At 38.2% G+C, this 12,238-nt stretch overlaps 2 protein-coding genes across 2 annotated transcripts in view; both read right to left on the reverse strand.

Moving 5' to 3' along the window:
- The window catches only part of PPHLN1 (periphilin 1), a 234,885-nt gene that overhangs the window by 188,316 nt on the left and 34,331 nt on the right, over nucleotides 1-12,238 (reverse strand). The gene's annotated exons all lie outside the window — the stretch shown is intronic.
- LOC128561018 (60S ribosomal protein L37-like) lies at nucleotides 5,838-6,248 on the reverse strand. The gene has a single exon (XM_053554777.1). The coding sequence runs from the start codon at nucleotides 6,164-6,166 to the stop codon at nucleotides 5,873-5,875; it is 294 nt and encodes a 97-aa protein (XP_053410752.1). The 5' UTR covers nucleotides 6,167-6,248; the 3' UTR covers nucleotides 5,838-5,872.

Raw genomic sequence — 12,238 nt, forward strand, 5'->3', positions numbered from 1 at the left:
AGAAGGTTCTCAATTAACGTTAACTATTACAAAAGACCCCAGAATTCTCTAACAGCAAAATTTAGATATCCTTTTTATTGTTAGATCATGCTAGGTTCAGCATAGGAATGAAAAAACCATTATTATATTAGTAGGGCTGTATCTAACCCAGAAAACCCCATAAGATTTCATTTGAATTCATTAATTTGACATTATATGAATAAAATTATCATCCTATTTCTATATGCAGTGTACTTTCCTCAGAACTAAGGAGCCTCCCACCACCCTGATCACCCATTAGTTACTTTACTCACATTCAACATGATATGATTATCTCCTCAAACAGAATCAATTACAGATGCTCCTTGACTTACAATGGGGTTATGTCCCAATAACTCATGGTAAGTTGAAAATATCTTAAGTTGAGAATGCCTTTAATACACCTAACCTACTGAACTTCACCACTTAGGCTAACCTACCTCGAACATGCTTGAAACACTTACATAAGCCTATAGTTGGGCAAAATTGTTTAGCACAAAGCCTATTTATAATAAAGTGTTAAATAGTTCATGTAATTTATTGAATACTGTGCTGAAAGTGAAACACAGAATGGTTGCATGAGTATTCAAAGCACAGCTTCTAGTGAATATGCATTGCTTTGGCAGCATCACAATGTTAAAAAATCATAAGTCAAACCATCATAAATTGGGGATTATCTGTAGTTAAATAAACAAAAGTAGCCTTCATCAGCTTGGTTCATAATCCAACCTCTGTCTCATTCCCCAAGGAATGAATGAAAAATTACTATGTTAAATGCTACACATAAGGCCAAATAATTCAAGGTACATAGGCAGGAAGTATGGTGAGGGTATACTACATAGTATACAGGAGTAACATGATTTCCATTGTCAGGTTAGAGTTACAGGGAAAGGTCTGTAGTTAAAGTTCCCACATAGAGAAGAAATATAGTTAGAAGCAAAGTATTAACTTTGTAGCAGAATCTGTGGTTTGAGATTTAAGCCAAATGCAAGGAAAAAGTTCACACCCAGACAGGAAACATCTCTGGATCCAAAACAGAGGGATGAGGTCACACAGTAACATAAGCCTGGACTAACACATCTCCCCATTGTTCTCTTACTGGCTTAATGGATTGAACAGATTAATCCCTACAAGTGTAAATTACTACTTAGAACAAAACACATTTCAGGAGATTGCAGTCGATGTGTTTATATATTTTTAAAAGGAGTGATGAGTGTTCTTTTTAAATGTTTTACCTTTTCTCTTTATCTCTAATAATACTGAAAACATGAATTAAAAGGTTTCTTCTAAATTAATTCATATGTGAAAACTATTTGCCAGGTGACTACATGATGACTCAGAACCCCACACACACTTAGAATTTCCATATGACTCAGAGACAATGCTAGGCATTGCCTAGCAGGGAGCCAGTTGGCAGAGAAATGCGGTTTGCAGAGTCCCTAAATGAACATCACAAAGCAGGTTTCAAGCTCAGAGACAGTAACTTAACAATCAGTACACCTTCTAATCCACATACTTTTTGCTATGAACTAAACGTTTGTATCCCTACCAAAATTCATATGTTGAAGCTCTAATCCCCAATGTGATGCTATGTGCAGGTAGAGCATTTGGTTGGTAATTAGATTTAAGTGAGGTCATGAGGATGGAGCCCCCCCCCCCCCCCGACAGGGTTAGTGCCCCACAAGAAGATGAAATGCCCTGGATACATGTGCTTTCTCTCCCTCTCCCCCTCCGCCTCGCCCTGTCCCTCTTCCCCTCTCTCTATGTCTCTCAACCATGTGAGGATACAGTGAGAAGGCAGCTGTCTGTGAATCAGAAAGAGTCCTGACCACATTGGCACCTTGATCTCCGATTTCCAGCCTCCCGACATGGGAGAACTAAATGTTTGTTTTTTTAGTCACTTAGTGTATGGTATTCTGTTATAGCAGTTGGAACTGTGACAGCTTTTATTTTTTTCTTGCCTTAACGGACCTAATTAGAGCCACCACCACACTAATTAAAAGTAGTGATAGCTAACTTTGTCTTATTCCTGACATCAAAGGGAAAGCTTTCACCATTTCGTCATTAAGTAAAATTTTTGGTAGATGAAGAAAATTCTCTTCTATTTCTAGTTTTCTTTTTTCTTTTGTTTCTTTTTCTTCTGTGGGACAGTCTCACTCTGTCACCCTTGGTAGTGTGCTGTGGCATCATAGCTCACAGCAACCTCAAACTCTTGGGCTCAAGTGATCCTCTTGCCTTAGTTTCTGAGTAGATGGGACCACAGGTGCCTGCCACCACACCTGACTAGTTATCCTATTTTTAGTAGAGATGGGGTCTTGCTCATGCTCAGGCTGGTCTCAGACTCCTGAGCTCAAGCAATCCACCTGACTTAGCCTCCCAAAGTGTAAAGATTATAGACGCAAGCCACTGTACCTGGCTATTTGTAGTTTTCTAAGAAATGTTGAATTTTATTCAACTAACGGATATTGAACAGCATCATATACTATATTTATGCATCTATTGAAAGGACTTTATAGTTTTTCCTTTATTCTTAGAATGTGTGAATTACACTCTATTCCTTGCATAAATGCCACCTGGTCACGATATATGCTATGAACTGAATGTTTGTGTACCCCTAAAATTCACATATATACGCCCTAATCTTCCAAGCAACTATATTTGGAGAGGGGGCCTCCAAGGAAGTAATTAAGGTTAAATGACACCTGTAATCTTAGCACTCTGGGAGGCCCAGGGGGGTGGATTGCCTGAGCTCAAGAGTTTGAAACCAGCCTGAGCAAGAGTGGAACCATCTCTAAAAATAGCCAGGCATGGTAGAAGGCACCTTAGTCCCAGCCACTCGGGAGGCTGAGGCAAGAGAACACTTAAGCCCAAGAGTTTGAAGTTGCTGTGAGCTATGATGCCATGATACTCTACCAAGGGTGACAAAGTCAGACACTATCTCAAAAAAAAAAAAGGTTAAATGAGGTCATGGGGCGGGGGAGGGCTGATCTCATAAAATCAGTGTCTTTTATACTAAAAAATACCAGAGAGCTCGCTCGCTCTCCCATGCACGTACTCAGAGAAAAGGCTATGTGAGGACAAAGCCCCCATCTGCAAGCCAGGAAGAGTCCTCACCCCAAACCAAACCCTGCCAGAACCTTTATCTTGAACTTTCCAGGCTCCAGAACTGTGAGAAAATTCATTTCTGTTGTTTTAGCCACAAAGTTTCTCTGGTATCTTGCCATGGCAGCCTGACCAATCTAAAATAACGTATTATCTCATTTATATATTGCTGGATTTGGTTTGAGATTATTTTGTTTAGAATTTCTTGGTCTACATTCTGGGAGCTTTTTATTTTGCATAATATTCTTATAATTTTCATTTCTCATTATATCCTTGTTGAGTTTTGGTATCATGGTTATTATGTTGGCCTCATATACTCTGGTAAGAAATTTTTAAATTATTATTTCTTTCTTAAATTTTGCACAAGAACATGCAGTGAAGCCATCTTGCAGCTTTTTTTGTGGCAATTAATTATAGGCTCAGTTTATTTAACATCTATAAGACTATCTTGATTACCTAATTTTCTTGTATCACATTAGGTAAGTTGTATTTTTCTAGGAATTTGACAATGTTTTCTAAAATTTCAAAGTTGTTGGCATAAAGTTATTCATAATAGCTTCTTAGTAACTTTTTTTTTTTTTTGTAGAGACAGAGTCTCACTATACCGCCCTTGGGTAGAGTGCCGTGGCATCACACGGCTCACAGCAACCTCTAACTCTTGGGCTAACGCGATTGTCTTGCCTCAGCCTCCTGAGCAGCTGGGACTACAGGCACCCGCCACAATGCCCGGCTATTTTTTTTGTTGTTGTTGCAGTTTGGCCGGGGCTGGGTTTGAACCCGCCACCCTCGGCATATGGGGCCGGCGCCCTACTCACTGAGCCACAGGCGCCGCCCCTTAGTAACTTTTTTAATAGCTTAGAACAAGTAATCACTTGTGCCTTGTCTCCTTTTTTATCCACCAGAAGTTTATCAGTTTAATTTTAGCTTTGCTGTTTTCAACTGTACAGTTTTTAAAATTGTGTTAATTTCTACTTTTATCTTCATTACTGTCTACTCTAACCTTTTGGGGTTTATGTTGTAGAACTTTTTCTAACTTGCTGAAATGAAGTTAGAAAGGTTGATATTCAACCTTTCCTGTTTCCTAATAAATACATTTTACCTTATGAATTAACTTCTGAGCACTACTTTGCTCTACTGCAGAAGTTTTGTGCTTCTTTATTATTATTATTATTTTTTTTAGTTTTTGGCCAGGGCTAGGTTTGAACCCACCACCTCTGGCATATGGGATCGGCGCCCTACTCCTTGAGCCACAGGTGCCACCCCTGCAGAAGTTTTGTGTTAGAGACAGGCTCTCACTCTGTCACCTAGGCTAGAGTGCAGTGGCATCATCACAGCTGACTGCAATCTGAAGCTCCTGGGCTCAAGCGATCCTCCTCCTCAGCCACTAAGTAGATAGGACTATAGGTACACCCCACCATATCCAGTTAATTTTTTTTTTATAGCGATAGAGGTCTCACCATCTTGCTTGGCTGGTCTTAAACACTTGGCCTCAAGCAGTCTTCCCACCTCAGCTTCCCAAAGCCTTATGATTATAGCCATGAGCCTCTGTGCCTACACAACAGAGTTTTAATAAGCTGTATTTTTATTATCATCAGTTCAAAATATTATCTAATTTCCATTGTTATTGCTTCTTTGATCCATGAATTATTTGGTAATTTACTTTTAATTTTCCAAACATAAAAATATTTTCTACTACCTTCTATAATAAATTTCTAGATGAAGTTCCATTTGGTTTGAGAACATATCATTTCAATCCTTTGAAATGTGTTTAAACTCTATTGCACAACAAATAGTCTAGTTTTATAAATGATCTTTTTATCTTTGAAAAATGTGGATTCTGCAAGCAATAAAAGAAAGTTTGTTAATTAGGTTTTTCAAATCTAAGAACTGATTTTCTTTTCCACTTGTTCTGTCAAGGTACTGAGGGGAAGTGTTAAGATCTTCCACATTGGCTTTGCACCTGTAACTCAAGTGGCCAAAGCGCCAGCTACATACACCTGAGCTGACGGGTTCAAATCCATCCCGGCCCCGCCAAACAACGACAACCACAACTAAAAAAATAAAAATAAAAAAATAGCCAGGCATTGTGGCGGGTGCCTGTAGTCCCAGCTACTTGGGAGGCTGAGACAAGAGAATCGCTTAAGCCCAGGTGTTGGAGGTTGCTGTGAGCTGTGATGACACAGCACTCTACTCAGGGTGACAGCTTGAAGCTCTGTCTCAAAAAAAAAAAATCTTCCACATGACTATGGATTTTTACATTTATATTACAGTTCCATCCATATTTGCTTTGTATTTCTGTAAGGCCATGCTACTGGTCACCATAGAAATTTAGGATTTATTTTATCCCTTCCTGTGAGATGAAGCTTTGATCATTATGAAGTGCTTCTCTTTTCTCCAGTAATTACTTTTGCCTTGACAGCTATTCAGCTTTTCTTTAGTAAGTCACTTGGTAGTATACATTTCCCCATGTTTCTACACCTGGTCTTCCTGTGTCCTTATGCTTTAGCTATGTTTCTTGTATGCAAAATATATTCAAGTGGTTTTTTATTAAGTTTGAAATTTTCTACCTTTAATTAGAACATTTAGTCCATGCAAGAAACCACCCAGTAATTCCAAGAAGAAATATATAGAGAAGGATTAACTATAATAGGGATTAGGGTAGTAGGGATTGGCTACTAAGAAGCAAAGAGAATTCTTTTTTTTGGATTTTTAAAAAACAAAACATTTATTGCATGACTAATTGTTGAAATTCTTAAGATGAACTGGATGCTGCAACAGCTGCCCTCTTGGGTTTAGGGGTTGTTCCTTCACGGAATCCATGCCTGAATCTGCGGTACACAATTTTTAGGTGCCTCATCCGACCAGTCCCAGTGGTATTTCTTCTTTTAGCCTTGGCACTCCAGTTACACTTTCTTTTGCGCTTAGCAGGATAGCCACATTTGCCACAGGTGGACTTTTGTAGGTGGTAGGCCTTAGAGCCACAGCGGCGGCACAACGTATGCGTCTTATTCCCACGCTTTCCAAACGATGACGTTCCCTTCGTCATGGTGCGTCTGTGGCCGAGACCAAAGAGACCGGAAGCAGACGCACTTCCGCTATATAGAGCTCAGAAACTTCCGCCCAGGGAAGTACTTCCGGCGGAGCTCAGTCCCTCGCTCTCAATCGTGAGCAAAGAGAATTCTAATGAATATGGAAGATAAAAGAACAGCCACTACCCTACAAAAGAGGTAGGGTGTCCAGGGAAAAGTACAAATCACACTCCTGTCACCCCAGGGCTAAGAGATTATGGCAATGGTCTCTGTGGTTCCCCATCAACAGGACTTTCTAGAAATCCACCCTCTGGAACTTAGCAGAAATCCTCCCTGTAGGGTGCTGAGGAAAGCTGTTTACCAGGAGGCATCTCACTTGAGGCATTCTGCTACAATGCCACCCAGGAAAAGTACGGCTGCTGGCCATCGTGCACCACAGGAACCTGGTGCTGGAGAAGGGGCAAGTGCCTGGCGTAGGGGAAGCTGTGTGCGCTGCAGAAGCTGGATGCTGGATGCTGGAGAGCTGCCTCAGCTGCAGGAGCCTCAGGAGCGAGCATAGGGGTACCAGGGAGTAAAAGAGTAACAACCAAGTTACAACTGGGTGCTGTTCCCTACTAGCAACAGATAGTGAGGAGCTCCTAGTGACCTTACACTGACCCAGGCCCATAGGTTCCATTTTCATATTATTAAACTTGCAAATGTCCCCCTTTATGGGTTCTTTCAGAAGCTTCCTGGAGGAGAGGAGTGCCCAAGAAGAGGTTTGTTATGTAACCCCAAAGGCGGAGGCAACATCCAGTCTTACCAGGGAAAGGCAGGACCAGCCAGACAGCTGAGTTAGCCTGGGAAAGATTGTGTGCTCTGTAAAGGGATCGCTCTTGCTCTTGGATAAGTATGCTCCTTAAACTTTGTGTGTTCTTGTTTTGTAATAAATGTATGTTGCTGGTGATGACTTTGTATTTGTGATCACTCCGTCATTGGCTAGGCACCCGTGCTCATTCTTGGCACTGGAGCTAAAGCCCAGGGAACATCCTCCTCCAGAGGGATCTAACAATCAGGCAAAGGAAAAACACTTAAAAGGCCCAGAACTATATTCACAGGCAAGAAAAAGACTGAATTTGGAGCTGAGAGGCAATTAATAGATACATAGCACACAATCTGCTAATCCATTTCTATTTTAATATTACTTGTCTGTTTGACTTTTATGTTCCTCTTTGTCCCTTTTCTTGCTTTTGTTTGTTTTTGTGACAGTCTCACTTCGTGGCCTCCTGTAGACTGTACCCGGTGTCATACCTCACAGCAATCTCAAACTGCTAGGTACAAGTGACCTTCTTGCCTCAGTCTCTAGAGTAGCTGGGAATGGATGTGTGAGCCAGTATGCCTGGCTAGTTTTTGTTTTTAGCAGAGATGGGCTCTGGCTCTTGCTCAGGCTGTCTGGAACTCCTGAGCTGACACAATCCACCTGCCTTGGCTTCCAGAGTGCTAGGATTACAGCTGTGAGCCACCATGATTAGCCTTGCCTTTTTTTTTAAATTAAGTATTTTTGTAATTCTATCTCTCTTCCTCTACTAGTTTGGGAAATATGCATTACTTTGCAATTTTAGATATTCTACTCTAGATTACAAAATATATTATTTATATAAATATTTTAATAGCTTTACTGAGGTATAATATTCATATCATAAAATCCCTTCATTTTAACTGTAGAATTCAATAATTTCTTAGTAATTTTACAAAGTTGTGAAACCATCACATTTGGAGTTTTTCTATTTTTCAGCTACTATGAATAATGCTTCTATGACCATCTGTGTACAAGACTGTGTGGACTTATATTTTCATTTTGGGGTGGTAAATATGTAGGAGAAAATTTACTGCATCACAAGATAAATCTGTGTTTAACATTTTAAGAAATTGCCAAACTATTTTCCAAAGTGGCTATACCATGTTACATTCTCCTTCCAATATAAAGGATTTCAGCATCTCCACATGCTCCCCAACAATTGTTACTGTCTGGGTTTTTTTAATAGCCTTTCTTGTGGGTGTGAAGTGATTATCCCATTATGGTTGTAATTTGCATTTTCCTAATAACTAATGATATCGAACATCTTTTTTTCCTAAGTTTCCACACACAGAAGTATTGACCATATTGATCATCTTTTCATGTTTGTATTGACCATTCATAAAACTTCTTTGATAAAATGTCTACTTAGATATTTTTCCCATTATTTGTCTTCTTTTCACTGCATTGTAGGAGTTCTTTATGTATTCTGGATATGAGTCCCTTATCAGGTACATGATTTACAGATTTTTGTCTCCCAACTTGTGGCTTATATTTTCACTTTCTTAATGTAGCCTTTGAAGAATGAAAGTTTTTAATTTTGATGATGTCCAATTTCTTGATTTTTTTCCCTCTTATTACTTGTGCTTCCAATGTTCTAAGGAATTTTTGCCTAACCCAGGGTAATGAAGATTTATTCCTATGTTTTCTTCTAGGATTTTTATAGTTCTAACTCATATATTTCTTCAATGATCCATTTTAAATTTATTTTTCTGTACGTTATGAAACAAGGTCTAAATTTATCATTTTGCATGTGACCAGCCAATTGTTTCAGCACTATTTGTTTTTCTTATTAATCCCCAGCTATACTTTCCCTCACTGATCACCTCAGAACCTTTGCCAAAAATTAATTTACAATAAGTATAAGGGTTTTTGTATCTGGACTTAAAAATACACTCATGACTTAATGAATTCTAATGTTAATTAGTACTTTATTTACCTCCCATATTGAGTTATATGCTAGCATCATCAATTTCTAAGTATTTAAAACCCATAGGAAAGTATTATTATTCTTTTATACAGTCCGTGTTTATTTAGACACACCCATACATTCGTCACTTTTGTGTTCTTCATTCTTTCTTGCACTGGGGGACTTCTTTCTCTTTTTCTGTCTAGAGAACACTCTTCAGAGTTTCCTTTCATATGGATCTGCTGGTGACAGATTATTTTAATTTTTGTTTGTGTGAAACGTTTTGTAAGAATATTTTCCCTGGTCATAAAATATTATGCTGGCAGTTTTTTTTTTTTTTAGCTCATTGAAAAAATTATTTAATTTCTGGTTTCCATGGTCTTTTTTAAAGCTTTGTTTAAATCTCTGGGATTGTATATTCTGAATATTGTCTTTCAATTCTGTCTCCCTCATCACTAATAATTCCTTCAACTTCGTGAAAAATTCTGTGAAACTCATGCACTGAGTGCTTAATTTTGATCATAATGTTTTTTTAGATTTTTTTCATATCTACAGTTTATTAAGGATAGCTACAAATTTTTTGTCACCCTTCCTATTGAGAGATGGAGTCTGATTCCTCTCTCTTTGAATCTAGGCTCATTTTAGTAACTTGTTTAACCAGTAGAATGCATTAGAAATGATGTTCTGTGATTTCCAAGGCTGGATCATAAGAAGTTTCATGGCTTCCACCTGAGCTTTTTGAAGGACTTGTTCTAGGAATGTTAGCACTCACGATGCTCCCTTTGGGAGCTCAACCATCATGCTGTAAAAGCTAAGACACATTTAGATACTTGTCAAAAGTTCTAGCTGAGCTTCCAGTAAACAGCCAGCACTGACTGAAGCCATTAAATTGAATTATCTTGTATGTCTAACCCATTTAAGTCTTCATATAACTGTAGCCCTAGCAGATAATTTCAAAGTTTACAGTCAGACGTGAAAGCAGATTAGAATCAGTGCTAGATGATACTTAGTGCTCTCTTTCTCCTTTCTTTTTCATGCCCTCTTCTCCAGATCTTGGTTTTTTCGTATTAATGCCCAGATAGAATTAGGTTTTGGAAACCCTATTTCCTATCCTTTTTGGTTTCATTCTTTTGTTCTTTCTCTGGACATGAAAGAATCCATTTCATTATGATCACTATTATTTTTGTTTGTCTGTTTGCTTTTGTTGTTGAGACAGAGTCTCACTATGTCACCCTTGGTAGAGTGCTGTGGCATCACAGCTCACAGCAACCTCAAACTCTTGGGCTTAAGTGATTCTCTTGCCTCAGCCTCCCAAGTAGCTGAGACTACAGGCGACCGCCACAACGCCCGGCTATTTTTTGTTGCAGTTATCATTGTTGTTTAGCTGGCCCGGGCTGGGTTCCAGCTCGTCACCCTCAGTGTATGTGGCTGGTGCCGTAACTACTGTGCTACTGGTGCCGAGCCATTACTATTATTTTTTATATTTCAGATTATTATGACAGTACAAACAATTAGGTTATAATGTTTGTGTTTGTTAGGTAAGGTCTCTGTTGTAGTTGTGCCCCTCACCCTGGAGCTGCGCATATATCTTTACATTGTGCCCATTATGAGAGCACACCACCCGCCCCCACTCCCTCATCCCCTCTTCTTTCTCCTGCCCCCCCCACTTGAATTAAATTGAGTTTTTCTCTTGTGTGGGTGTGTATTAGTTTGACTACTAGTTTTATATTAATATTGAGTACACTGGATACTTTTCCATTCTTGTTATACTTTACTTAAGGGAATGTTCTCCAACTCTATCCATGTTAATACAAAAGATGTAAGGTTTGCATCTTTTTATGGCGGAATAGTATTCCATGTCATGTATATTCTACAGTTTATTAATCCATTCATGGGTTGATGGGCACTTGGGTTGTTTCCACATCTTGGCGATTGTAAATTGAGCTGTGATAAACAATCTAGTGTAAATGTCCTTATGATAAAATGATTTTTTTTTTCTTCTGGGTAGATGCCTCATAATGGGATTGCAGGATCAAATAGAAAGCTTATTTTGAGTGCTTTGAGGATTCTCCATACTTCATTCCAAAGAGGCTGTGTTAGTTTGCAGTCCCACCAACAATGTGTTCCCTTCTCTTCACATCCACAGTAGCATCTGCAGCTTTGGGACTTTGTGATGTGGGCTATTTTTTCTGAGATTAGGTGATATCACGGGTGGTTTTGATTCGCATTTCTCTGATGATTAGGGATGGTGAGCATTTTTTCATTGTAGTTGGCCATTTGTCTGACTTCTTCAGAGAGGGTTTTATTTATGGAAAGAATCCATTTTAGACCATAAAGAAGACATGGAAAATGATGCTGAATGCATATTAATACAGGAAATTCATGCAGAAAACAATGTATGTAAAATAGCAAAAGATTGAAAAAAATGTTTTTATCTAAGACCAAAATTTATGAAGTTATCCTAGAGAGTTAATAATGAATGATTCATAACTTATACAAATCTAGAAAGAGAGTGACCCCAATTATACTTCTATAGTATGTTAGAAAGTACTACCTGCCTTACCCCAAAACAAACATAAATATACAGAAATCCTTGTGTTGGCCAGAAAGATTCATGCCTCTTTTAGCTTAACACTGTAAGATTTGTTTTTCACAGAATTATTATATGACCCGCAGTTTACACAAAATAAGAAATTGATGAGATGTTGTTTTAGGACACAATATAATTTTCAGAGGAAATTATATGACATATGTATATAATCTAAGTATTGACAAGTTATAAAAGAGTTTAACAGCCTTTCTAGGGGGGCTCTGGATTGGCAAAACAAAGAATAAAATGTATTTTATTTGTGCTACTTAATTATATAATTTAAAACATTTCCAAGTTCCTTAGTTTTTGTATTCTATGCTGTAATGGCATTAGTGAATACTTAGTAATATTGACTAATGTTATAGTCAATAATGCACTAACTATGCATTATTGAATGTTAAATATTGTGCATTGAGCGTTTTTCAGAAATTTTATTTTTGTTGACTAGGAAATTTAGTTTATTCAAATTCTAGGTGGGTAAATTCTAAGTAGTATATCTTTTATTTACTGCTCTATAACTACATATTAAGCCATCGTATCCCATACACCACTACTGCTTCTGATAACGTATTGCTATCATGTGTACGTCAACGTACTGCTATCTGCCAAGTACCATTCTAAGCACTTTAAATGTATTTTCTATTTTAATCTTCACAAGAACTGAATGAAGTATGTTCATTTTACAGAAGAGGAAACTGAGTCACAAAGACAGTAAGCAACCTGCATGTTTTATGGCTGTAATATTAGCTGATGCT

Source organism: Nycticebus coucang, chromosome 12 (assembly GCF_027406575.1).
Source record: "Nycticebus coucang isolate mNycCou1 chromosome 12, mNycCou1.pri, whole genome shotgun sequence".
NCBI classification, from domain to species: Eukaryota; Metazoa; Chordata; class Mammalia; order Primates; family Lorisidae; genus Nycticebus; species Nycticebus coucang.